Source organism: Engystomops pustulosus, chromosome 6 (assembly GCF_040894005.1).
Source record: "Engystomops pustulosus chromosome 6, aEngPut4.maternal, whole genome shotgun sequence".
Classification (NCBI taxonomy): Eukaryota; Metazoa; Chordata; class Amphibia; order Anura; family Leptodactylidae; genus Engystomops; species Engystomops pustulosus.
The window spans coordinates 157,941,243-157,969,156 of record NC_092416.1 but is presented as its reverse complement, the minus strand read 5'-3'; the positions used below and the strand labels follow the sequence as shown (position 1 = coordinate 157,969,156).

The window sequence follows — 27,914 nt, the reverse complement described above, 5'->3', positions numbered from 1 at the left end:
TGAATCTGGTGGATTGGGCACTCACGTCCCTGCCCACGCACTAAACGCCCCCATTCCTAGCCACAACACGAGACCCTCTATGTCACAAAACTGGCAGAGAAGCCATGTTCTGTGACACTAGCCGGCCCATGTCTGTTCCCAGCAGGACACTCACAGGAATGTCAGATGGGTCACTGGGTTAGTTACTTTTTGCTGGAATAACAGGGAAAGAGGTTAGTCCAAACTTGAAGATCGTTCCTGCTTTTGATATGATGGTAAATAACTCCTACGGATAAATACCATGAGAAGAAGGGGTGATGTGCTTATATTAGCTGTAGAAACACCCAATTACACCCCCTAGGTGGCTCTAGAGCACAACGCACCTGGGATCAGATCCAGGATTATGGATGAGTTCTAGCATCTCAATGGGAAGTTATAAAATCACAGTTCTGGTTTCATCGGATATGTCTGGATCTATGGATTCTGTTAAGACCAGACATGACCTACTTCCTATGCTCCCATTGAGAGTTCAGTATACCTCCTTTTCCAAAACCACCAGAACAAAGTGAGATGCATTCGCCCCTGCTGCCCTGATCCCAGATGTGTATTTGGTCTCTGGCTGGAATTACTCCATTATGGGATTGGATTTATGACTCTTTTTTCTCATGGTAAAAAGTGGAAGGAACTCTGGTGACGTCAGGTCTGCGGAAGTGTTAGTTGCTAGTACCCCTCCCCCCCCCCCAATCTCCACATGGAGTAAATGACGCTCTCCAGCTTGTCTCCTGACTTAATTAAGCTATTTAAGATAAGGCTGGGTGAAGTGTGTAACATGTGTGAGGCATTGATGTACAAAGTGCCCTCTTCCTCATAAAAAACTGCGCAAAAATAAACAAGCACTACGGTGTCAGTCAATGATTTATTAGTAACATTACATATTATTTTGGATGTCGGCCTCCTGTACCTTGACACATCCCTAACATTCAGTGCCCCCTACAAGAGGTCATTTACAGTTATATGGGATGAGATTCGTACCACGTCAGGGAGGCTTCTGTAAGTACATGATCAGGTCCTCTCCATAAGTACCAACCTCTTTACAAAGAGGAAGGGGTTAAAAAAAAAAAAAAAAAAGACTCACTGAGTAGAGGCAAAGCCTGTAATAAGACAGAAGATGCCTCCCGGGCGGAAGGAGAGAAGAACCGATTGTGCTTTTTACGTAGTGCATTGTGCACATATGCCTGCGACCGCGCCGCACTCCGCTCCGGAGGTGATGGTAGTAAGCAGCAATCTGATTGGATAAGCAATCTCTAACATTAAGGCAAATATGGAATTGAACCGATTTGGACCCTACTGAGCTACGGACCATTGTTATAAGCAGCCTCCATCAGTACCTAGTAAAAAAAAAGAAGCTGGAGAGGGAGAGCAGCTGGCAGGTGAGAACTCTACCCATGGGACGACTGCTCTTCTCTAGAGCCGCAGACATCATGGAGCTCTGAGGACTGGGCCTGTGGCGGGGTGGTGGGCATGACTGTGTAATACATAAGCCCCCCCCCTCCCCCAGGGCAGACCTGGTTTGTTATACAACTTGTTAAAGAGGTGGGTGTGCACGTCCTCAATGATGGTCTCCAAATCAGCCATAGTGGTAGACAAAGTCATAACTGCTGGGCTCTTTGGGGATTGGAGGAGGCACCTCAGGGATCTGTATGTTCTCCAGATCCAGGAGACGCAGCTTCATCTCCATACTGAGCAAAGTGTCCATGTCACTGCGGGTCAGCTCACTGCTCATCTCTCTGCCCAGGAGAGCGTTCACTCCATCGATCCAGATGCAGTACTGATCAAGAGAGGGGAAGAGAGACAATCTAAAACTACTGGTCATTATGTGAGTTTATTCATAAAGCTTCTCTCTAGACAGAGATATCTTATCCATGGCCAGATTACAGTAAGAGCACTTGGGGCACAATTGTATATTATGAGGTTATGCAGCAGCTCAGGTGTGCACCCCCCCAACCGCCCCCCACCCTTAACCCAGTCCTCTACAAGGTACTAAAACAGCACATCACACTTAAGCAAAACAGGGATACTCTAAGGCCTCATGGTTGGCCTGATGGCTAGCATGTGGTCCCATGCATTTCTATTACCTCATACACACAGCTGTGGATACTATAACCCCATGTATGAGCCACCTGATATCCTTTAAGAGACAAGAGACACTTACTGGTAGATCCAGGCACTGTGACTATGGAAATCTTCTTATATTTGTTATTTATGGCCTCCTTTTTTGTAAAAAAAAATACTTTTTAAGTTATGCTAACGAGCAGTAAGGCTCCTGTGGTGCATTACCAGAGCCCCTCCACGCTGTAGCTTCACAGGCTGTTACACTGCTTCCCTCTCTGCTCCCTCAGCACTCCCCCTCCCTCTGTCTGGAGGAAAGAAGTGCTCCTGCACAGTGTAGCAGCCTGTGAGGGTCTATTGGAACTGCCCTAGAGCCCTTCTGGCTCATTAGCATTATTCTAAAAGTAGATTTTTGAATGAAGGAGACCATGGATAACAAATATAGGAAGATTACCACAGTCATGGTGCCTGGATCTATGCCTTACTAAAATGTATATCTCTGCTTCAGGGACAATCTTAGATGGAATCTCCAAGATGAGATTTTGTTAACTAAACTGTCAGGTGACAACCACTTACCTCGTATTTATTTGGTGCAATAAAGTTCAAGGTCTCGTCTGGATCGTACAATATGGAGAAGGCCAGTTCCAAGACCTCCTACATAGAAAAAATAATAATCCACATTGAAGAGGACATAGTGTGCGGACATAGTCATGGGCCATAAAATTCTAGTGACCCCACCTTGTTCTGCTTCAGGGCGCTCTTCTCCTTCATGTGCGGGCAGTCCTTCCCTGTCAGTACAGCCTTGATATCAGCCACCGGGACTGTAAGGAAAGTCATATGATGAGTATATGATGAAGATGTGTCCTTCCTCATTTTGGCTACATAAAAGACTTTTGGTGCAGCCTTCAACTAGAGATATCTAAAGCCAAGAGGAAGGACAGTAGAGGAGACGTTGAGGTGTTCTAGGTTCTTACTCTTCTCCTGCAGGGACTCATACGGCACCTCTCCTTGTGCGTTCTCCTCCAAGTCTCCATAGTGCAGAACCTTATGATTTAAGGCTAAACGGCAGAACCAGAACCTCTCTGTAAGAAAAAAAGCGATGGCCTCAGACAAGCCTCCAGGTACAGACTCAATGAAATTATACGAGACATCTCCAGTCACCTTGCCTCCGGCGGTTTCCGATCTTGCGGAAGCTGCTTCCTTCACATAAGCGGTTCAGCCGCTGCTGTTTGATTAATTCCAGGATTTCGGGTTGGATTTTCTCCCGCAATTCACTGAGTGAGGAAAGAGAAGACACTCAAAAACTTTCAGGAAAGGAAATACAGAGAATTTAGTGATACTGTATATTGCATTGTATTCATTACATTGCCTTACAGCGTGTGTTATTGCCAAGAGCTGAATTTATAATTCTACCCACTTCAGAGCTGACATCTCCCAGCATTCCTTGTTGGCTTGAAGTCTTGCTTATAACTTTTCTAATGCTGCTCATAGGCATAATACAATTCAGTCAAAATGGCCAATTACTAAGGCTGCCTAATGTCTGCAAAAAATATATTCTTCATACAGATGTTACAAGAAGATCCCAAGTGATCTGTTACTCACACAATGGGTGGAGACTGGAAGTCGTCCTGGCTGAGTCTCTCGGACTGGCGCAGGCGGAGGATTTCTGTGTAACTCAAACTCCGAAGCTTGTTCTTCAGCTGCTCCAATGAGTTGGGTTTGGAGGGCAGAGCGCGGGTGATCTGCTCCCTCACCACCTGCATCACCTAAGCAAAGTAGACAATTACTTAAAGGGGTTGTCCCAAGTTTGATTGTTATTAGCTATAGTCCCAGCAGTCTGATCCCAAGCGATCATGAGAACAGGGGTCTCTTCTGACTATTTGCAGTGATTACTTACATGTGTCTTGCAGCTCCATTCAATACTACAGCAAAGCTCTAGTATATCTCCAATATTCCTAATCTCTGTCTATGGGTCCCAGAGATAACTGAGCACTGTGCTTGGCAATTTCCAGAGTCCCCATGATATTGCATGGAGTGGTAAGAAATTGATGAGCAAAGTGCTTTTGTATGTCCAATATCTGAGAGCTTTGCTTCTAGAATTCCCATGGTATTGAATGGAGCTGCAAGACACATGCTCAACCTGCTGCTCCATAAATTAGTGATATCAGGACCTCTGTTCTTCCCAAACATTCCTGAGTTCAGTGGGAGTCCCAGTAGTCAGACCCTGTACTGATGTCATCAATAGGAGTCCCATAAATCCTCTTACATTAGCAAAAACTTTACTAGGGGGCTGGGGGTGGCTGTGAAAAAAAAAAAAAACCTACACTTACCTCCCTCGGCGCTCGCGCTGTTCTGCTCCACCGTTTGTTTACAGGTGCACGGCACCACCGCTCCGACATTGCAGCCCGTCTGGCACGGTCATCGGAGACCGGTGGGTGTGCCAGGTCACCGGAAGTTGTTGGAGCGGAGGTGCTGTCAGGGCAGCAGTGAGGACACTGGAAGCGTCGAGGGAGGCAAGTATAGGGGGTTTTTTTTCACGACCTCAAACTCCCCCCCCCCACCACCATTAACTTTTCTTTCAAGGGTCAGACAACCCTTTAAAAGTTTGATGTTATAGGCTCCGCCATCAGGATTGACCAGTATAATTACAGCTGTCTCCTTACTTACCTTTCCACTTGATATCCTCTAAAATCCTTCATCTCTCACCATGGAAAAAAGTTAAGGAAGATCTCATGCGTATACGATTATTCAGCTTTTCCCTGAGGGCATCCTACCTTATTAAAGTCCTCAGCGGTGGCTCTCATTTCCTTCCATGTCTTGTTAAGCAGCTGGATGCAGATGCAGAAAAACTCCTCAAACGCCTTCTCATGTGTGAAGAACATGGGGTGATAATCGTTCCGACCTTCATTAGCTGAAGGAAAGTATAAAGTATGAGATGAAAGGGATTCATTTTTATATCCATATTCAGTCACAATTCTGGGCTGTGCGCTCAATACTGTACAAGGATTTTCTTAAAACCAGATATACTTTGCCTAATGGGGCTAGATGGAGGGCCAGGGGGGTGTCCTGCCCCGGGGTTAGAGGGTTCTGGGAGCAGGTTCGCACATTTTTCTTTGATAAAATGGGAGTTGTTGTCCCTGATGACCCCCAAGCTTTGTCTCCTTTTGGTGGATCCTGAACTGTTCTAATCCACTGCAGAACGAGGTTTCCTTATTATGCTAGGAAGACAGAAACCTGATTTTGGATGGCTGCACATTCCCCCTCTCTCTCCTTGACTGGATCAAGGCTGTGAATAAAACTCTTCCACTTAAAAGGTGGCTATTTATTCACAGGAAGAAGGACTAGAGGTTCCATATCATCTGGGACAAATGGCTCGACTTTCCCTTTACCGCGGTTCCCCAAATTCCATTCTCTTTGCCGTGGAGACGATCCAGCCATGGTTGGGGACGGAGTCGCATACTGTATAACTGTACGCTGTTCTCTGTATCTCTCCCTTTTATACAGGGTCCTCCGAGGCCACCGTTTATGTGCTGTATCTTCTATGTAAATTTTATCTCCAAATGCCCTTTAATGAAGTTTATTTTTGATTTAAAAACCAGATATACAGTACTGACATTTGATTCTCCTGTAACCTGTTCTAACATAACAAGGACTGGCCATTTAAACCAGTACATTCAATGTTACTTACGCAGTTCTCCAACCTGCAGGATTTCACATAACATTTTGGTCAATTCGATAGCGCTGCGACCAAATGGACATTCGTGTTTGTCTTCTCTACTGCTATTCTCCAGGACAATCTACAGAGCACAGAAGTTCAATGAAAGGGAGATAATACTGACCGGCTACAAAAAGTGCAAAATTAAATGGAACCTGTCAGGGGTATGTTTGACAAAGTGGCAGCCATATTTCCTTATTGATCACATTGTTTCAAATTGTTCTATGCGGTTTAGGGCCACTTTAAAGAAAACCTCCACACTCCCCTAGTGCCGCACAGATCCTGAATAGTATATCCCTATTTCATGCACATGTGCAGTGATGCTAGGATGTATTTCCCTGACATCAGTGAACAATTACACAGAAGAACTGGAAGTGGGTCTGGTGAGATGCATCGCCTTATCGCCTGCACACCATTAGGTAACTGTGTGTTGTGGTGTGATAAGCTTGTGAGCTCTCTTCATACACAGTAGGTGTCTGCTGTATTATGTAGTACATCCACTGTAAACTGTTACGAATGGTGTTGTCGCCAATCACAATAGTCAACCTGTTAGCAGGAGCAGTGGTGCCACCTATCTCGTCATGGGGGGACTGATTGGTTGCAATGGCTACAAGGAGCCCAGGTCTATTACTCAAAAGTATCTGTAATATAGTCCCATAGGCAGGGATCAAGAGCAGTGAGTTACTCCATTTTAGACAGCCCCTCTAAACTGTCATAGACAAGTACTCATTAAAAAAAGACTCCACTGTCAGGAGACAAAGGGTTACTAAGTGATGGACTCACCCTAACGTAGGTGTCCTGATGAAACTTGGCCAGATACAGCATGTTGTCCAGCGCCAGCATGCCAGGGGGCGTCTGAATGAAATCCAACGCCGGGTTGACGTGATTCTGAAATGAAAGTATATGGATGTGTCAGCGCTTCTCTCCATCCCGAAAGGTGAATTCAGGTCTTCATTTGGCAGCACAAAATCTACAATTTCTATCAAACCCCGAGCTCATTATTATGGGGATCAACGCAGAGAGAAAAACTAAATTATACTTTCAAATCATCCGATGAGGAGACGTCAAGGGCACAGAACGAGTAAAGGATCACATTCACGTTGCACAGACTGTTTTCTTTTTGACTTCATTAAACCACAAAATGAAACATATCAATTATTTCTGATTTTATTTTCTGATTGTATATTTTATTCTTCTATTTTATATCTGCCTGATACATAGTGAGAACATTAAATCCTTTAAATCAATCTATATAGAGGTCATTGTACAGGGAGGGGGAGGAGATAAGCTGTGACATCATCTATTGTCAGTAGTGATGTAATGATTGGTCAGTGTTATCTATATAGAGGTCATTGTACAGGGAGGGGAGGAGATAAGCTGTGACATCATCTATTGTCAGTAGTGATGTAATGATGGGTCAGTGATATCTATATAGAGGTCATTGTACAGGGAGGGGGAGGAGATAAGCTGTGACATCATCTATTGTCAGTAGTGATGTAATGATGGGTCAGTGTTATCTATATAGAGGTCATTGTACAGGGAGGAGGAGGAGATAAGCTGTGACATCATCTATTATCAGTAGTGATGTAACGATGGGTCAGTGTTATCTATATAGAGGTCATTGTACCGGGCGGGGGAGATAAGCTGTGACATCATCTATTGTCAGTAGTGATGTAATGATGGGTCAGTGTTATCTATATAGAGGTCATTGTACAGGGAGGGGGAGGAGATAAGCTGTGACATCATCTATTGTCAGTAGTGATGTAATGATGGGTCAGTGTTATCTATATAGAGGTCATTGTACAGGGAGGAGGGGGGAGATAAGCTGTGACATCATCTATTGTCAGTAGTGATGTAATGATGGGTCAGTGTTATCTATATAGAGGTCATTGTACCGGGCGGGGGAGGAGATAAGCTGTGACATCATCTATTGTCAGTAGTGATGTAATGATGGGTCAGTGTTATCTATATAGAGGACATTGTACAGGGAGGAGGAGATAAGCTGTGACATCATTTATTGTCAGTAGTGATGTAATGATGGGTCAGTGTTATCTATATAGAGGTCATTGTACAGGGAGGGGAGGAGATAAGCTGTGACATCATCTATTGTCAGTAGTGATGTAATGATGGGTCAGTGTTATCTATATAGAGGTCATTGTACAGGGAGGGGGAGGAGATAAGCTGTGACATCATCAAGTTAGTAGTGATGTAATGATGGGTCAGCGTTATCTATATAGAAGTTATTGTGTAGAGTGGAGGAGGAGATAAGCTCCAACATCATGTTTTCTTTTGAGACAGTTTTCTTTAAGGGAACCTACCACCATGATTCTACCTATAAAGGTAGAACGGGTGGAAGGTAGATGTATGGGATGTGAGGATAGCCCCTTTGAGAGCCAATCTTCACGTCCTCGCTATCTTTTTAAAATCTTTAATACCCTAATATGTAAATTTTGTAAAGCGGCTACTGGGGCGTAGAGTAGCCGGGCATGAGGCTACACGTCGCGACTACTTCACGCCCCAGTAGCCTCTTTTCTCCTCCTACCCCAACATCTTCGGCGCGCAGCTCCTCGTAGCTGCGTGTCATCGTCCGAGAAGCCGGAGTTCTGCTTCAGGGTAGGAGGAGAAAAGAGATTACTGGGGTGTGGAGTAGTTGCGACATGTAGCCTCATGTCCGGGTACTCCACGCCCCCTTAGCCTCTTTACAAAATTTACATATTAGGGTGTTAAAAGATTTTAAAAAGATAGCGGGGACGTGAGGATTAGCTCTAAGAAGGGCTATCCTCACATCCCATACATCTACCTACCACCTGATCTACCTTTATAGTTAGAATCGTGATGCTAGGTTCCCTTTAAATGTTCTCTGTCCCCTACTGATTTATTACATCCCATATTTCTATACTTTGTGTTATTCATGAGTTTGTAGTGTAAACTCATCTTATATGTAAGTGGTGAAACCTTCCACCTAGACCTACAATCTCCTTTATTGGCTTATTTCCTAGCAGTTCTCAGGCCGTTGGTTACATGGAAGTGATACTCACAGTGAAGCCCAGCATCTTGTAGTCCTTGCTGTACATGGCTTTGCGTTTTTCAGTACCAGTGCCAGACACACCGCTACCATCAGACTCAGCATCAAATGCAATTCTTCTCAGCTCAAATATTATGTCTCTTTGCGCCTAATAAAAAGCACAGAAAACAATACATATGTATAAAGCCGGATATACGATCATGTGAGATATGTCACCCGGGGCCTTCTCCCCCCCCCTGTTAGTGGTGGAAGAGTGAATATCGTCAGGAACCAGTACTCCCAATGTTTGGGGTCTTTCCCCAGTGATGGCACTGTCCTTATACAAACAGTGACATCACTTGGGTCCTCCCTACTGTATAGGTACACGCTCAGAAAAGGCGGGGTGGGGATGCAGTACTGCAACATCCGCCCCCATAGAATTGAGTGGCTTACTACGTCTTTCAAACCTGCTTTTTGCACAGTATGCAGCATATACTGGGCAGACGAAGGCAAAAACTATGTGTCCATCTGCCAGTATATGTCTATGTATGCACTGAGCAAATATGTCAGAAGCCTTCCTGGCTTTTACATAAAATGTGGTATGAACCTAGCCTAATACGTAGTGTCCTGTCAGCAGGCAGCATGTCATAGAGCAACAGGAACTGAGCAGATGGTACATAGTGTCCTCTCTGCAAGCAGCATGTTATAGAGCAACGGGAGCTGAGCAGATGGTACATAGTGTCCTATCTGCAAGCTGGATGAGCTGAGCAGATGGTACATAGTGTCCTATCTGCAAGCAGCATGTTATAGAGCTGGAGGAGCTGAGCAGATGGTACATAGTGTCCTATCTGCAAGCAGCATGTTATAGAGCTGGAGGAGCTGAGCAGATTGTACATAGTGTCCTATCTGCAAGCAGCATGTTATAGAGCTGGAGGAGCTGAGCAGATTGTACATAGTGTCCTATCTCAAAGGGGCAACTTATAGAGCAGGGGGAGCTCAGCAGACTGATCTATAGTTTTGTGGGAAATGCAGCATGAATTATAGGCAGGGGGTTCTACTCAGTGACTGACAAAGTGATCTCTAAAATATATAGAGATAGTCATCAGTGAGTTGCTCCACCTACTGAGCACATGGGCAAAGAATGACAAATAAATTATGTTATCTAAACTCTGCTCTATAACATGGTATCCCCAAATCAAACACCATGCTCCACAGTAGCTGGTTCCCTTCCTAAGTTTGCTTCTTTGATAATTCTTATTTCTGGTGCAGATGATGTCACCTGATCATTGGGGTCCATTTTCGTCATCATCCGCTCCTCCAGGAGATTGAAGGTCAACACCTGCAGCACATAGAGTTGATGCGCCATCTCTGTCTTGATTGGTCGATTTCCTCGAATAATGTGCTAAAAAACATAGAGAATTGGGCATTATCTGCAAGTAAAACATCCGATTCATAAACATCTGAGTGGTGAACAGATTCACTATGCCAGACTATATAATGTCAAGGGCCATGACCAGAGCCGAGGGGGAGAGGAGGTAATCAGATGTGCCTGGCACTTGTGGGGAGATGTGCGCGTATCATACAGATCTTCACTTCTGCTGCTCAGCTATTAGTGCAATGTCCAGAACAATCCATCACCCGCCGCTGCACAACAATGCATCCAGATGGTGAGTAATAGCACTGGCCGGGGGTGAGCATCTGCCACCTACACGGACTGGCACCCGCACTCATAGCTAAGGCTCTGTTCACACTACACATTAGGTAGGGAGATATTATTAACATTATTACACTCCAGCTTTTTTGCATTTCAATAATTCACTCCCCTACTTTATAGGTTACAGGACTATATGAGGGCTTGTCTGCAGAACAAACACTGCTTCCAAGTGGCAGAATACATTTTTTTTGTTTCATTAAGTATAAGTAGATAACAGGATACTGTTATACAAAAGGTAGAACAAACCAGCACAAGAGTATAAGAAATACAAAGCACATGTCAATCCTGAATAGGGCAGTATATAAGTCGTGACCCATTACACAAGTTGTGCTGTAATTACTAATGGCGTATGTACAACCCAGATCTCACAATCATTCTATCAGGACCTGACAGATTGGACCTGTTCAGCATAGGAGACCATGTACAGAGTGACAGGAAAGTCGCACTATAGGCCCCACACTTTGTCAGGATACCTACTATTTTTATATACTAAGTGACTAAGAGTTTAATTGTCACCACATGGAGAGAGTGATAGTACTAAGTGCCATCCATTACACAACTATGGATTTTTGAGCTAAAACCAATGATTCCCTAAATATATTTTCATTTGATGATGCCAGGATTCCTCATCTATTACACCTAACAGGAGTTAATGGTACAGCCGAACTCAGGATGGATGATACTAGGTCCATTACTTCCTGCCCATAAGATTGGATCATTGGATAGTCCTAGACGAGTGATGGCTAACCTATGGCACTGGTGCCAGAGGTGGCACTCAGAGCCCTTTCTGTGGGCACCCAGGCCATCACCAGAGATGACTCCAGGCATCTTCCTGCAGTCCCAGACAGCCCAGGACTTGCTGTGCACAGAGCTATTTTAAAGTGACAGCTCTACCTGGGACTATTTTCTGCTATATTGGTGTCCTCAGGTGCTGGTATCAATGAAAACTGTGACAGAGCAGGGAGTATAAATCACAAATTAAATTTCTGTGTTGGCACTTTGCGATAAATAAGCGGGCCTTTGTTGTAGTTTGGGCACTCGGTCTCTAAAAGGTTTGCCATCACTGTCCTAGACCATATGCCAGTAATTGGCGTATAGCGAGCTACATCTAATTCACTCACCAAGGGGTACCCTCCCCATTCTTTAAAGTATCTTTGAGGAAGAAAAGTTGGATTATCTTATCATTGGCCGATGGGAAGATTCTAACTTCATTATTTAGATCAGTCGGGGGGTGGTTAATTATCATACACTGGCGCTTGTGCGCTGGCTAATGATAGCCCTGGCGCTCCTCCGGTCTAGTCGGATACATCAAGCGGCATCAAAAGATACATCTTGATGCATTCGGCGGGTGACTGCGCATATTTCTTTCCTACGTCAAGTCCTACCTGTTGTAGAAATAAGTGCAGCCAGCGACTTCTCATATTTAAGAAGTTGCTGGCAGCAGCAAGTGCACCGGCGTGGGGACAGAAATACTCAGCGCCGGACCACTCTCCCGCTGGCTGCACCCCTCTTTATGCCCTTCCACACCCGCCTGGACTGGAGGTGGCGGAAAGGGGGGAATTATCGCAAGTACTAGCAATACGTTAGCATTTGTGATAATTTTAGGGATTCTACACCACTTCAGTGACGTAAAAGTCCTGATACATACCCCCCAGGGAGTCTAACTGAGAAACCATAGCACTAATCGGATGGGAGTAAATTATAGAAGTCAAAGCTTGGACCCGTGAGAAGACAGAAGTAAGGGGATAACTAGAAAACACCAGGAAATTGTACGGACAAATCATCCTTGGGTGCATAGCAAAGAGAGTCAACTTTATGAATGGACTGTGGAACGTTACAGGCATGGCGAGGAACAATATAGGGATAGTTGTACTGCTGTATGAGGGCAGTTTTCATACATCTGTTTAGTTAGTACAGGTCCGTTTAACTGATTAAGTTTGCATCACTATTATAACCTGCCTCCCTCTTGATATGGCCACATCAAAGGAAAAACTACAACCAAGAGATGTGAAATAAGAACGGATAATGCAAGTATGTGCACTTGTGCCTAGTCAATGGATATCCCACTAATAACAGGATCAGTGGGTTATGTCCCCACATAAGGTGGCAGTCAAGCTTGTAAATGGATCAACGTCAATGGTAAAATGTAGCTTCTTATTACTTACATTCAGTATAATGGACCGGAGATGCTTCTGGACAAAGATATTCGCCATTTCCTATACAAGGAAAGAAGGAAAACAATTACCTGTAAGTCGGAAGTGTTAGCGAAACCAAAGTAAGCAGGGAAAGTGTCACGTGGAGAAGAAAAGGCTTGAAATTACTGAGGAATGTCACTAACAGTAAAGGTAGAAAGAGAATCCATGGGTGAGGAACAGAAGGACAACAGAGACTCCCACACGTGGTACTCACACTAACAGGAACCTCCATGATATTCTGCGGCTTCTCCTGAGTGCACCACGCACACAAACAGAAGCAGAGATGGGAGTTAAGAGCAGACAGCAACCAAAAGGACGCCACGGGATAAATACACAAGAAAACATGTAAGGACGTAGAGTTATGCGCGTCGTAGAGCATCAGCGGGGGGAATCACTCACCTGCCGCTTCTCCTCCGGAGCCTTCAGGAACAGGGCGTTGATGAGTGCAATGGCGTAGGTCTGGATTTCCTGGTTACAGCTGCAAATGAGGGGAAAAAAGCATCAAATCAGATTATACACAAAATATACCCAGAGCTAAGAGATCACTAAGAGGGATGGGTAGAGACTTACACTTGTAGGTGGCAAATCAGTTGTCCCACAGTGATTTCCTCAGCGATCTTATGGTACAGAGCCTGGCTGTTCAGCACCATGCTCTCTAATATAGCTAAAGAGCGCTGCAGAATGGACACATCCACTGACTGCTGGGATACATAGCCACAAATCTGAAGAGAAACACAAGAAACACAGAATCTGATAACATCCTAACAATATAGGCGGGTCCAATTGTAACAACAAGGACATTCAAATGAAAAAATTAAGTAAAGGCGATTTAAAAAATCGCTGAGGATTTTGCATTGTACTCAGCTGCTATATGGACTTATGTGTCTCTGTAGTAACAGACTATAAACAAACCATGTGTAGTCTGATCTTGCACGTATAATGTCATCTATATCCAACTATCAGAATTGTATGTTAGTGAGAACGCGATATGAGTAGGGGTTCAAAATACAATTTTTATTTACTTAAGGGAGTTGTCCAATCGTAGCAAGTTAGGCACTATCCGCAGGAATCGGTGGGGGTCTCAGTCATGGGACCCCCACAAATCATAAGAGCAGGGGTCCCATGTACTTCCTCCGTACCCCAAGATGACCGGAGCAGCTGGTCGTCCCGTTCATCTCTAAGTAGGTGACGGAGATTGCTGAGTATGGCGCTCAGATATCTCCGTCAGCTCCATAGAGATGAATGGGGCAGCCTGAGCATGCATGGCCAACTGCTCCGGTCATCTTGGGGTGCAAAGGGGGTACATCGGACCTTAGTTTTCCTGGTCTGTGGGGCTCCCATTACTGAGACACCACCGATCAGCAAGTTAGGCACTATCTTGTGAACAGGGCCTAACTTACTATGACCAAACAAACCCCTTTAAAGGTGAGAAGGTGTGGAGAAGGACTTATATTCATTAGAGCTTCTTCTCTGTAATTCTTGCTATTTGAGGGGCCCTAGAGAAGCTCCAATCAAATCTGAATTTTTCCCTCCTACTTGAAGCTGATCTCCAACAAACTTCAAGGATGTCAGAGAGCAATAATATAGCAATATGTTACTGCTGAGATTGCTGTGTTGGCACTCAGTTTGGGCGCTTGGCCTCTAAAAGGTTCACTGGGTTTAACAATCAGTAAAGGGTCCGACTACTGGGACAGGACCCACAGCAATTTAGAGAACAGGGGTCTCACTAATGGGTAAAGCGGCAGGTCAAGCAGGCGTCCTCGCGGTCTATTCAATAGTATGGGAGTGTCATAAATTGCTGAGCACAGAAATGGGGTATATTTGGCAATTCCATTCACTGTCTATGGAAATGCGAGAAATAGTCCAGCCCTGTGCTCAGCAATTTCTGACAATTCTTTAAAATGAATGGAGTAGGAGGATGAATCTTAGTCCTGACGCTCCACTCTTTAGTGAAAAGGGGACCTCAGTTCTCTGAATTTCTGGGGATCCCATTCTCATGATCGGTGGGAGTCCCATCAGTCCGATCCTCACTGATAAGTTTGTTATCCCCTATCCCTATAGGGGACAACTCAAATAGGTGGTACAACCCCAATAAATATGTTATAAAGTGGCAATAAACTTACCTGTTTTATAAAGGTTAGAGAGACCATGTCCCAAGAGACTATCCCATGATCCATTAACTCCAAGAAGGCTGTCAATGTGAAGGCCAACATCTCACTGTAACTGAGAAAGGGGAGAGATGGGGTTCAAGATTCCGCTAATAACCATGGATTACTATACCTGGCTACATCATGCATCATCTGGTTGGCACCAAGCAACCAAACAATGAACATGGAATCGGATCTGTATCCTAGTAGCTGCCAGCATCAAGTGGAGGGCACCACATCTGTAATTACAGCATCCAGTCACTACATGGACACAAAGACTCTTGCTTCCTTCTCGGTGTTTTATATTTACATTGAACAGGTTATCAACGTGTGAGCTATGTATCACCTCCCACCCATCAACTATTGAAGCAAAAACTTTAAACTCAATGGACAACCCCTTTAAGTGCAGAGGTTGCTAATTAGAGCTGAAGTCTTATATTACTGGCAGGCATCCCAGAAAAGTGAACGTGAAGCTCATGTGTAAGACCAGACACAAGGTTCTTTCCAAATACTGACTGTGACAAGAGCTTTGTGCCTCCTTCAACCAGTCGGGTGAGAACAGTCACTCCTTCCATATTAATGAACTCGGTAGCAAAAGTAGTGTCTGCGGAAAGCTTAGCCAGTTCCTTCATAGCGTCTAGCCTGGAGTCCATGCTGGAGCACTGTATCCTCTCCAGGAGCTGGCGGGCTGCACGGGACTGAGCAGAAGAAAAAATCACTGTTAGATGGATCGCAAAATATAGGAGGGGAATCATCTCAACCTAATAAGGCTGAGCTACACAACAGTCAATTTAAGTGAAAAGAGCTGTAATGTAAAGCATGGGGGAAAGATAGAGCAGAAATTTCATGGGGTTTTCCATGAATTGAAGAATCTTCTTAGGAGCAAGTCCTGCCACCCAGAGCACCCCCACAGCTTCAGCAGGTCATCTGCCATGACCCACTTCAATGTGAACCGATGCCTCTGAACTGTTCTGATAATAGGCTCCAGAAACATAAATAATTGAAAAATTGAATAATTGAAAAATAATTGATAATGTATATGTAATGAAAAGTTATACAATTTTCCAATATACTTTCTGTAGCAATTCCTTACAATTTTCTAGATCTCTGCTTGCTGTCCTGCTATAGGAAGCTTCATTGTTTACTTCTGAAAAAAACAGTCCCTGGTCATGTGATGTCACACAGGTGCACCACTTGTTATATCCCTGGTCATGTGATGTCACACAGGTGCGTAGCTTGTTATATCCTTGGTCATGTTATGTCACACAGGTGCACGGCTCATTATATCAATGGTCATGGGATGTCACACAGATGCACGGTTCATTGTATCCCTGGTCATGTGATGTCACACAGGTGCACGGCTCGTTATATCCCTGGTTATGTGATGTCACACAGGTGCGCGGCTCATTATATCCCTGGTCATGTGATGTCACACAGGTGCACGGCTCGTTATATCCCTGGTCATGTGATGTCACACAGGTGCACAGCTCGTTATATTCCTGGACATGTGATGTCACACAGGTGCACAGCTCGTTATATCCCTGGTCATGTGATGTCACACAGGTGCACGGCTTGTTATATCCCTGGTCATGTGATGTCACACAGGTGCACAGCTCGTTATATCCCTGGTCATGTGATGTCACACAGGTGCACGGCAGTACATGACCAGGGACCGTTTTTTATCCACTGGAAGTAAACAATGAAGCTTCCTATGCGATGACAGCAAGCAGAGATCTAGAAAACTGAGTGATACAAAAAGTATATTGGAAAAATAGATTAACTTTTCATTACAAAAACAATGTCAATTATTTGGTGAAAGTGCACACCCACTTCAAGGCCCTACACGGGACTTTATCACAAGTCACTTACACTTAAATCCATAATAGGAATCCATTCATAAATATAAAAGTGACTAAATATGATTAGTTCATTAACATCAAAAAGTTTTTAAGTAACTTACCGGTGACACAGCCAGGCGTAAGATGGTTCCATTCTTTATGTCTCCACGAGTCTGTAATACAACAAAGAGTTAACAGTTAAATAGCCCAGAAGACCCGGATATATACAACACAAAGAGAAAGAGCAGTAACATGAAGTGCATGGGATTCCATACGTAATCTGTCGCCCCCTACAAGCCATTTATAATATTCTTCTTGAGTCAGGGCGTTTTGGACTCCCCAAATCCTTACAACTAGAACGTGACTGGTATACTTACACCCCTGCACTATGATGGTGCACGGCCACTCACCTGCTCAGTGATGTACAGCTGGGGTCCATCCGCATAGCGAAAAGCGTAATATTCTGGATTTGGCAGGGACCACCTGAACGTGAGAAAAAAAATGGTGAAAAAAATATTTTTTTCAAGTATCTCTGAAATTATAAGACTGTAGCCACACAGAAACAGATTTTACACCAAAACATGCTTCACTAGTTAAAACCATTGTTCCCCAGACCTACAGGAAACAGACACGTATACAATACTCTATACATAGGAGGTAAGTGTCTTCCATCTTACAAGGTAGGTTCATATAGATGACACCTGAGCTAGCTGGAGGATCAGTATTGGGAGAGTGACCGAGCATTCATCTCCACCATCTCCATACACTCCCACCACTAGGGGGTACAACACAATACTATACAATCATTATAAGACATTGACATGAGTCCGTTATCTGTTATCTGCCGCATACTGTGCACGAAGTCTGTACCGGACCATACAAGTATGAAGAGAAAATCGTGACTACTAACCCGTCACACACCTCCTTGATAATCGACGCCAGAGGCCGTTTCTACAAGGGAAGAAAGATGTTACTACTGAGGAGTCCGAGTATTTCACTGGAATCAAAATAAAAAAAATTATGAAGACCATGTACCATCCGCAACAGGGGATTCATCTCCCATCCAACTGGAAGTTCTGGGAGAAGGGTCACAGGACCTGCTTCATCCAATGAGTGTTCTCCCCTAGACACAGGACGCAAGGGGACTTTACTTCCCGTGTTGTCCCCTGGTCCGATGAGGTCACATATTGGCGTGTCCCATAAACCCCCCCACCCTCCAGATCTTCCAGTCAGCGCCCCACTCCATAGGGACACCTGGTGCCCGGCCATACATACGGAAAAGATAGAGCATGCTCTAACCCAGGAATGGTACGGTAATACACATGTGCTCACCGTACCGTGGCCGGTTCCATATGCACCTATGGGCATGGATATCTGCCCCAGAAAGGCCTGTGAAAGGGGCCTAGGTATGTATTTGTTTTTTTGCTTAACCCCTTTAAAGGGGCTGCCTAGGCATAAGTTCCTACCTGATCTGACAATGTAAATAGAGGGATAGAACTGGAAACTTACTGACACTCAGTAATCATACATGCATCCTTAAAGGGATTGGCCACTTTACCTCATGTATTTTGTAATGTGTAAGCGTATGGGACGAGATATTAGGTAATTTACTAATATACATCTATTATAAGTTCTGCTCCGCTTTCTTGATATGTAAAGCAAAGACTCCTGTCTTTTATCTCATCAGCCAGAGATTCCTGTCCATAAAATGGATACTAACATAAAGTCTTGGCAGGGAGTTTGCTCATGGATAATAAAGAACACATGACCCTCCAACTGAGCCCATTTTATGGTCAGGAATCTCTGGTCTGATGAGGTAAAAGACAGGAGGCTTCACTTTACATATCAATAAAGCATGACAGAACTATTAATAGGTGTATATTGGTAAATTATCGGCTATCCTGCCACCAACACTTACTCACACATTACGGAAGGCATGAGGTAAAGTGGCCAATCCCTTTAACTCATAAATGAGACACATAACACCCAGCAAATATACTGCCTAGTGTATAATCCCAGCTGTTCAGCTCTGGGTGGGAGAGCTCCTGTAATCAGGGTACACCTGGGGGTACATGGTCCCATGTCACTGACCTGGTCTATTTCGATCAGCTGGGCATTAGCCCCGGGCCACTCGATGGCCACCTTCACAATATCTGGCGGTGGAGGCATGTCGCCGGGTGGCCAGCCTTCCGCTGGAGCGCTCACTCAGCTCTGAAAGAGGAAGAAAAGACAAATCAATAAAGTACTTCCGAATACCACTGGTTAGATATTGAGTGATGTCCCTGACTGACGCTCATTTCATCAGGGTAAAAGCCGTCGATCGATGGCAGCCATTTCTCTTTGTGACAGATTTCCAGATCTATTCCTACACAGAGAGCAGAACATTGTCTTCAATTCACCATCTGAAAACCCACCACACACGTAAGATATGAGACGCTACACCGGACTGATGTGTATGGGTCCAATGGTGCGGTCCAGTTGTTTGAGCAGGATTTTGCCCTACTTGACTTGTTGCTACTACTCTACCTAGGTCTGACTTGTAGCTACTAGGCCCCAATGCTGTATATGCAGCAGCCCCCACAACTACAGCGTATTATCTACAGTAGTAGCACCCCCCACCTTGTGGGCATCCAGCGAGGCTTCAGAGCAGCGCTCCTCGCATCTTCCCCTGCTATAAACAAGTCTCCGGTGCTGATGAGAAGAGAATTTCGCCCACACGCTGCTCCCGCTACACACACCCTTCACTTCCCTCCACATACAGGGGATTACGTCCGCGGAGGAGCTTACACTTGTGACTGCTGTAAAGTTAGTGATGTGCAGGGCACATATGGCCGATGATTAGGAGCTATGGCATCCAGACATCTGTTTCTATGGTGATTCTCGCAGAGTATTGCTCTGAAAGAGGTGATGTCACATAACAACAAGCTCCGCCCATTCATATCATCCCTCCAGCTATATACTGCGTATACAATCAGTGTATATATATTATAGATATATATAGAAAGTGTATGTCCCACCCGGTGCCTCAAACATGTGTGGGTAGGCAGAAGTCCCATAGACACGATGATAGCCCCATCTATAGAGCTCCAGCAGATACAGCCCCGCTGATAGGGAACCTGCAAATAACACCCCGCCCATAGGGCACCGGTAGTTTTAGCCCCGCCTATAGGGCACCAACAGATATGGCCCTCCCCAGGTACACCGAGAAACTAGCTTGCATAAAAATTAAACTCAATTATCTCTGCACTAACAAACAATTGAGAAACTTGCAGATATATTTGCATGTCCATGGATAGTTTGAGTCCAAAAATGTCCGTTCCTGCTCTGATTAACATATTTTTTTGTGCTCGGGCGTGTTCTATGGATCTGTCACCAATATATTTATTGGTTGAATTTATAGATCTCCAGGATTACAGGAAGGACGGCCGGACTGATGTCAGAGAGGTCTTACAGGCAGTGACATACAGGAGGAAGGACGATATTAGTCAGCGCAAAACCACAGCGTCCCCTCACGCTGCTCCTCACAAGACCTCAGTGGACGGAGTAAGACATAGTGTATATGTGTATGTATATATGATGTATATACCTGGTGGGCAGCTATTGGCATACCTCCCCCATACGGTGCCATTGAATACCACCCAAATGTCACCTCTGTCTAGTTCCTTACAATGATGGGGTCAAGTCCACTTAAGTGGTGTTAAAAACAATGAAAAACACATCTATATTCCAGGATTGTAGCTGGACTTGGCGCACTGGTGTGTGATATCTCATCACTGCTCTGCCCGGATGCTCTGATGTAATGTGCATGGAGTCTAAATGACATACACACAGGATTCACTACAAGTAGTGACATAATAATAAGATGGAGAGGACGCTCCGCTGATAAGACGTGTGCTGCATCTGCTGAGACATCGGAAGGAGTTGTGGGTAGGAGATAACACTCGAGTAGCCACAAGCAGCGCAGATATCATCTCTATTACTGCTGCACATTTGGTGGCGCTCCAGTCTCTTGCTGCTGTCATCAAAAGGTGTCACAAGTGACTGCTCACAACCCGCGCAGCCGTCTCATGAGCGCAGTGTAGTAAATAAGACACCCGCACAAACAATCTGCTCTCTGCATAGTGTGATCCTAATCTGCACCAGTACATTTAACCATTTATGTGCTTCTTCTTAGGGGAGATTTAGTGGCTGAGAGCAGACCTGCTCTAGGTGCTCAAAGAAACCAATCAGAGCTCAGCTTTCATTTTCCAACAGCTGTTTATAAAATGAAAGCTGAGCTCTGATTGGTTTTCATGGGAAACTAGAACAGTTTATCCTCAGACACTTGTGATAAATCTCCCTAATTGTCTTTATAAGGCAGATCATGCACATTAGATCAGGTGTCAGCTCTCCGGCCATTGTGGAACTACAATTCCCAGCATGCGCGCTCGTTGGCAGACATGAAGCTCACTAGGAGTTGTAGTGGTAACGTAGCTGACCATTGCATCAGAGAAATATCAGAAATGCCTACAGATCAGATCTTGTATTTGTTATCCATGAAGTTGTTGCTTCTAAATATCAACATTTAAAATTATGGTAATGAGCCTACAAGGCTACTAGTGGGGTTCCCAGAGTCCCTCTGTGCGTCAGATTCACGGGATGTTACACTGTTTCACTAAACACCCCCCCTCCTTCTGCCTGATGTAATCGCACTGCAGCACAGGACATTTCAGCCCAAAGGGGGAAAGGGAAGTGCTCCTGCACAGTGTAACAACCTGTGAATCCTGTATCTCCACATGGAACCGCAAAGCTGTTGCAATTTGAAAGATGAGATAAGGGAATCTGAAGTCACACTCCCCATGCAGCCTCTAAAAGTGATGAATCTCAGGTAAAAAAAATGACACTTCTCTGCTCATCTGCAGTTGACTTTGGAGATTTTTTTTTTTTTATAGGCCAACAGTGAGATTTAGCATAAAAGAAGAAATTCTATGAAAAAAATCCCATCTGAGGGGGTTGCTGGCTTTGTTGTGTAAAAGTTGGTGACAGAGTCCCTTTAATTATATGTTAGGCCCCTTCCACACTCGCGTTGCATTTCACGTCAGAGTTTGATCAGGGGGCGATCAGGGTTTGGTCAGTGAAAAACGCGCATTTTGCATCAGAGTGCAATCAGTTTTCAGTCAGAGTTTGTTCAGTGTCTCAGTCTTTCAAGTGCGTTTTCAATACAATTTCAATGCGTTTTTCACGTGCAGATAATCCGCGTGAAATGGACTCAGGACTGAGCTCTATCTTTTCTATGGCAATTGATGCGTGAAAAACGCATTGCACTTGCATTGCACTTGCATGTGTCTCAGAGTGCAATGCGTTTTTGATGCGTCTCCATAGACTTGGTGCGTTTTTCAAGCGCGTAACTTGCAAAAGTAGAGCATTTAAACCCGCGTAAAAAAAACATGCTTGTGTGCGTGAAAAAAATGCAAGTCTGAAAAGATCCATTGATTACAATGGGTCAGAGTGCAATGCAAGCTCTGCGCGTCAAAAGCACGTGCAGAAAACGCGTGTTAAAAAACGCAAGTGTGGAAGGGGGCCTAACAGTCTTTATCGACTAGCACTCAGTCCCACAATGTGAAGCTGTGACACATGGGACCCCACCAGTCACAGAATAGTGCAGAGGTCTCACAAGTCTGATGCATTCCTAGAAGTCTCAAAGGGTGATGCCACACACGGCGGTTTGAACCCGTTTTTGGTCCATTTTTAAGCAGTCCATTAAAAAACGCATGCGTTTTTGAAAAATGCATGTGTGGGTTTTTTAAAAATGCATTGTATTTGACAGGTTTTAACAATTATCTTAATTAAAACTGGTCAAAAACGGATGCGTTTTTAGACGGACTGCTTAAAAACGGACCAAAAACGGGTTCAAAATGCCATGTGTGGCATCACCCAAAGAGCCGTTTCAGAAGACCGAGTTAGGACCAGAACACAAGGTGCATTACATGAACAGGACTCCTTGCATCAAAGTCATACACGAGTCCCCGGAATCCCTATAATGATATTTCTGGTACAGCAGAGTTTTCCTAAGGGGAAGCAGGGACTCCTTGCATCATACATGACTATGATGCTTGGAGTACCCACCTTGGGGCAGTGTCTCATGGATAGAACGCATCATCTGATTCACGGCAGAAGAACAGAGGAGCAGCGCACACCCCCAATCCATTTAGATCTGGGATCCCCATTCTCATGATGGGCACCCAGCAGCACCCACCAATCCGATACTTACATTATACTCTCAGCCCTGCCCCTTTACTTATAATAAAGCATATAACAGAGCATCATGTTGTAATTATGTACGGCCTCTTTAAGGGATGTGTCCTGACATAAACCAAGTGAAATTAGAAAGTAAAATTAAACGCATCCCCCCCTACCGATACATTACACGAGACCCTGACAAGACCAGACTGATCTCCTGCCCCCCAATACAAATCCAACATCACACAGTCAATAGGTGATGGCTGGGGGTCTGGGCTGTTATCACAAAGTCTATAAGTGACGGCTGGGGGTCCAGACTGGATGTTGGGTTATGGCGGAAGTTGGTGTGTGCTGCGATATGTTGGGAATGTCTTGGGATGTTGGGGATGTGCTCGGATTTTGGAGGTGCTGGAGTGATGGGGTCCCGACACTCAGGGGTGATGGAGTGTTGGGGTGTCAGATCTCGGGGGTGCTGGAGTGTCAGATCTCGGGGTGCTGGAGTGTTGCGGTGTCATATCTGGGGGAAGCTGGAGTGTTGCGGTGTCAGATCTCGGGGTGCTGGAGTGTCAGATCTCGGGGGTGCTGGAGTGTTACAGTGTCAGATCTCGGGGTGCTGGAGTGTCAGATCTCGAGGGTGCTGGAGTGTTGGGGTGTCAGATCCCGGGGTGCTGAAGTGTTGGTGTGTCACATCTGGGGGGGCGGGGGGGCTGGAGTGTTGCGGTGTCACATCTCAGGTGCTGGAGTGTCAGATCTCGGGGTGCTGGAGTGTTAGATCTGGGGGGTGCTGGAGTGTTGGAGTGTCAGATCTTGGCGGTGCTGGAGTGTTGCGGTGTCAGATCTCGGGGTGCTGGAGTGTCAGATCTCGGGGGTGCTGGAGTGTTGCAGTGTCAGATCTCGGGGGTGCTGGAGTGTTGCAGTGTCAGATCTCGGGGGTGCTGGAGTGTTGCAGTGTCAGATTTCGGGGGGCTGGAGTGTTGCAGTGTCAGATCTCAGGGGTGCTGGAGTGTTGCAGTGTCAGATCTGGGGGGTGCTGGAGTGTTGTGGTGTCAGATCTCAGGTGCTGGAGTGTCAGATCTCGGGGTGCTGGAGTGTTGGGGTGTCAGATCTCGGGGTGCTGGAGTGTCAGATCTCGGGGGTGCTGGAGTGTCAGATCTGGGGGGTGCTGGAGTGTCAGATCTGGGGGGTGCTGGAGTGTTGCAGTGTCAGATCTCGGGGGTGCTGGAGTGTTGGGGTGTCAGATCTCGGGGGTGCTGGAGTGTTGGGGTGTCAGATCTCGGGGGTGCTGGAGTGTTGGGGTGTCAGATCTCGGGGGTGCTGGAGTGCTGGAGTGTCAGATCTCGGGGGTGCTGGAGTGTTGCAGTGTCAGATCTCGGGGGTGCTGGAGTGTTGCAGTGTCAGATCTCGGGGGTGCTGGAGTGTTGCAGTGTCAGATCTCGGGGGGCTGGAGTGTTGCAGTGTCAGATCTCGTGGGTGCTGGAGTGTTGGGGTGTCGGATCTCAGGGGTGCTGGAGTATTGCAGTGTCAGATCTGGGGGGTGCTGGAGTGTTGTGGTGTCAGATCTCGGGGGGTGCTGGAGTGTTGGGTTCTCAGTTCTCAGGGGTGCTGGAGTGTTGCGGTGTCAGATCTCGGGGTGCTGGAGTGTTGGGGTCTCAGTTCTCAGGGGTGCTGGAGTGTTGCGGTGTCAGATCTGGGGGGTGCTGGAGTGTTGCGGTGTCAGATCTCGGGGGGCTGGAGTGTTGGGGGTCAGATCTCTTGGGGGCTGGAGTGTTGCGGTGTCAGATCTCAGGGTGCTGGAGTGTTGGGGTCTCAGTTCTCAGGCGTGCTGGAGTGTTGCGGTGTCAGATCTCGGGGTGCTGGAGTGTCAGATCTCGGGGTGCTGGAGTGTCAGATCTCGGGGTGCTGGAGTGTTGGGGTCTCAGTTCTCAGGGGTGCTGGAGTGTTGGGGTGTCAGATCTCGGGGTGCTGGACTGTTGGGGTGTCAGATCTCGGGGTGCTGGACTGTTGGGGTGTCAGATCTGGGGGGTACTGGAGTGTCCGGGTCAGATCTGCCGGGTGTTGGGGTGTCCAGGGATGTCTTGGGATGTGCTGGGATATTAGGGATGTTGGGGGGAGTAGTCAGGACTGTACCAGACTTTCTGTGTATGGGAGCAGCAGATGAATGTCCTCCGGCAGTGAATGTGTTAATGGGTTAACCCTGTGTGTGCCGGGCTGCTCTCACACTGCGGATAGCGCTAAATATAGAGCCGTGATCACAGCGCCCGCCCCGGCCTGCAGCCCCCTCACCCGCCCGGACATCACTGCCCGGTGTCCCGCTACACCCCGCTAGGTGACCCGGATTAACCCCTTCCTGCCTCCCAGGGCCTCTCTCACCTCTTCCCGGCTCCGCCGCTCCCTTCAGTCTTGTTGCCGTGGTAACGCCCCGGGGGCGGGCCTTGCCAAGTCGTGTGCTCATTGATGCGATGAATCCGTCACTCAAAATGTGAAGCAGGGAATCTCCTGGCAGGAGGGGCGTGGCTAGTCATCTATTCTGCCTGTGATTGGTTGTGTCCGCTGTCACTCACCCGCCAGTTGTCCAGGACTCTGACTTTTATTAAAGTGGTAGATGGGAGCGTCCCACAATGCACTGCGGCAGTGATCCGGCCATAAGGGGTCAGAGAGTGCGGTCTGAGCTTTATAAAACGCAATTCACACCCTGCAGATACACTGCAGAAAGTTGTATCACTTCCATTCATCACATCAGGGAATTAGCACTGCAGGGATGTAGTGATTCCTATGTGATGTCTTGAGATTTCTGCGGGTCATAGGGGTCTTGTACCTACTGGGAAAACCCCAACATATAATTCACATTATTCCCTTCTGTAATATTCAAACAGCAGTGACTCAGAGCAGAAGGGAGGGATGTGCAGCAGTACAATAAAGAGAACTCAAAAGTCCAGCTACAATCCTTCAATATAAATGCATTTTTTACAGTCCTGCTGCTACACACACAAAGGTTACACAGATCTCCAGTGACAATGGCTGCAGCTTTGTATGGTCCAAGCGAAAGATTAAAGGGAACCTGTCAGGGCAATTTGATTTCTTTATGGTTTAGTGTTCCTTATCGGAATGTACTGTACTTTACACTTTCCTCGTCCTTGTCAAGGGAAGCCAGTATATTACATCCCAGCTACACTGCACAGGCATCACAGGTACGGCAAGGGTTGGATTAAGGTTGGTGGGGGCCCCTGGATGCAAAAACTGGTTGGGGCCCCCATTAAATGTAGTCTAGACAGGGTAGAGCTTTACCATATACTGCCCCCCCCCCCCAGCAATAACTATATACAGCTCCCAGAATTCACTATATACAGCCCCAAGTAATCACTATATACAGACCCCCAGTAATCACTATATAAAGCCCCCCAGTAATCACAATATACAACCCCCAGTAATCACTGTATACAGCCCCCAGTAATCACTGTATACAGTTCCCCAGCAATCACTATATACAGCCTCCCCAGTAATCACTATATACAGCCTCCCCAGTAATCACTATATACAGCTCGCAGCAACCACTATATACAGCCTCCCCAGTAATCATTATATACAGCCCCCAGTAATCACTATATGCACCCCCAGCATTAACTATATATAGTCTTCCCATCATTACCTATATAGTCCCCTATAATAACTGTATACAACCTCTTATAACTATATACAGTCCCCCTATGATAACTATATACATCTCCTATAATAACTAACTATATACAGTCCCCCTATTATAACTATATACTATAAAACCTATATACAGTCCAAGGTAAAATAATCTAATTGTAATTCCCCTTCCTCCGTTCCCCCGATGCGCCGACCGTCCTCATCTTCTTCCCTCATGGTTACCCTTGCGCCAGCAGCAGGGTGCTGCCATCTTGGTTAGTTCCAATTGTCTAATGGCAGAGCAGGGAACTTATTGTTCCCTGGCTCTGCCATAGGCTGAAGTCGGGGCATGCCCCAGATACGGCCCGGTCATCCTGGGTCAAAATACACATTGGGCGATTTGCGCAGTCACGTGACCACTTGAATTGCCCACATTTGGTGGGGGCCCTTTTAAAGGGGTATTCTCGTCTCGGCATTCAAATTTAATTTAACTCATCTGTCATATATATACATTTTTTCAAATAGATGTTATTAAAAAAATTACCTGTGTGAAGATAATTTATCACAAATGTAGTGATATGGTCCCTTAGAAACAAGACTGTGTCCTTGGATACGGCCACCTCTGCTGGAGGTTTTTATATGTGAAATTTCCGGGAGTTACTGCATGTTCCACAGCCGTCCTGTGGTAAGTGGTGGGGGCCCCGGGGCATGCACCCCCCTATAATCCAGTCCTCGGTACGGCGCATCCGAAATGAAGCTGTGGTTTTTTCTCCATGTACAGACTTCATAAAGATCGATTTGGAACCCTAAGCAAGAGCTCCATAAGGACCTGTAGTTGGTTTCGAGTCTGAAATCGACCTGACAGGTCCTCTTTAAGGTACAACTTGCAGCGGCCTGTCCCCCAGGATCGATCTCTGTATCTGCCATAGCCTGGCCCCCACCATGACACCTGTAGTTAACAGACCGTGAGACAAGGATCACACATGTGTAAAGTGCAGAGTCCAGCATTGCCCCAATCATCAGCTCATAAACCTCTGAGAGGAGCCGCGTTCTTCCTGTTAGTAGAAGAAAATCACTGCCCAGGCCAAGCCTTTATACTAGATCCAGGGAAGATTTGTGTCAATTTACTAACACATTTGCAGCTTTTTGATAAATGACAGCACCCGACTACTGGAGACCGAGAGTCAGCGAAACAAGAATAAAGAGACAAACAGTCAACATTCAATAGTGAATGTTCGCAGGCTTAAGAAAATGCGCAGGTCCAGGACCACTCCACCACTGGTATTAGAATTATTTTAGAATTTTTATGGCAAAAAATGGCGTACAAATCCTGATAAGTCTCCCCCAAAGTTTCTGAAGAGAGT

At 45.9% G+C, this 27,914-nt stretch overlaps 1 protein-coding gene across 5 annotated transcripts; it reads right to left on the bottom strand.

The window, feature by feature from the left end:
- Positions 1 to 881: 881 nt before the first annotated feature.
- ELMO2 (engulfment and cell motility 2) lies at positions 882 to 27,116 on the bottom strand. Of its 5 annotated transcripts, none has more exons than XM_072112042.1 (22): positions 27,095 to 27,116; positions 18,793 to 18,912; positions 17,612 to 17,652; positions 17,112 to 17,184; positions 16,824 to 16,874; positions 15,380 to 15,561; positions 14,840 to 14,939; positions 13,287 to 13,438; positions 13,116 to 13,194; positions 12,931 to 12,966; positions 12,687 to 12,737; positions 10,087 to 10,209; positions 8,842 to 8,976; positions 6,587 to 6,691; positions 5,777 to 5,885; positions 4,863 to 4,999; positions 3,691 to 3,854; positions 3,250 to 3,362; positions 3,063 to 3,170; positions 2,827 to 2,909; positions 2,665 to 2,742; positions 882 to 1,807 (listed from the first exon to the last, which is right to left on the bottom strand). In XM_072112042.1, exons 2-22 carry the CDS (start codon positions 18,868 to 18,870, stop codon positions 1,607 to 1,609), a joined length of 2,199 nt encoding a protein of 732 aa, XP_071968143.1. In that variant the 5' UTR covers positions 18,871 to 18,912; positions 27,095 to 27,116; the 3' UTR covers positions 882 to 1,606. The 5 variants fall into 5 exon arrangements, with proteins under 5 accessions (XP_071968143.1, XP_071968141.1, XP_071968144.1 ...); XM_072112040.1 differs by lacking the exon at positions 27,095 to 27,116 and adding an exon at positions 25,291 to 25,379; XM_072112043.1 differs by lacking the exon at positions 27,095 to 27,116 and adding an exon at positions 19,489 to 19,509.
- Positions 27,117 to 27,914: the final 798 nt, after the last annotated feature.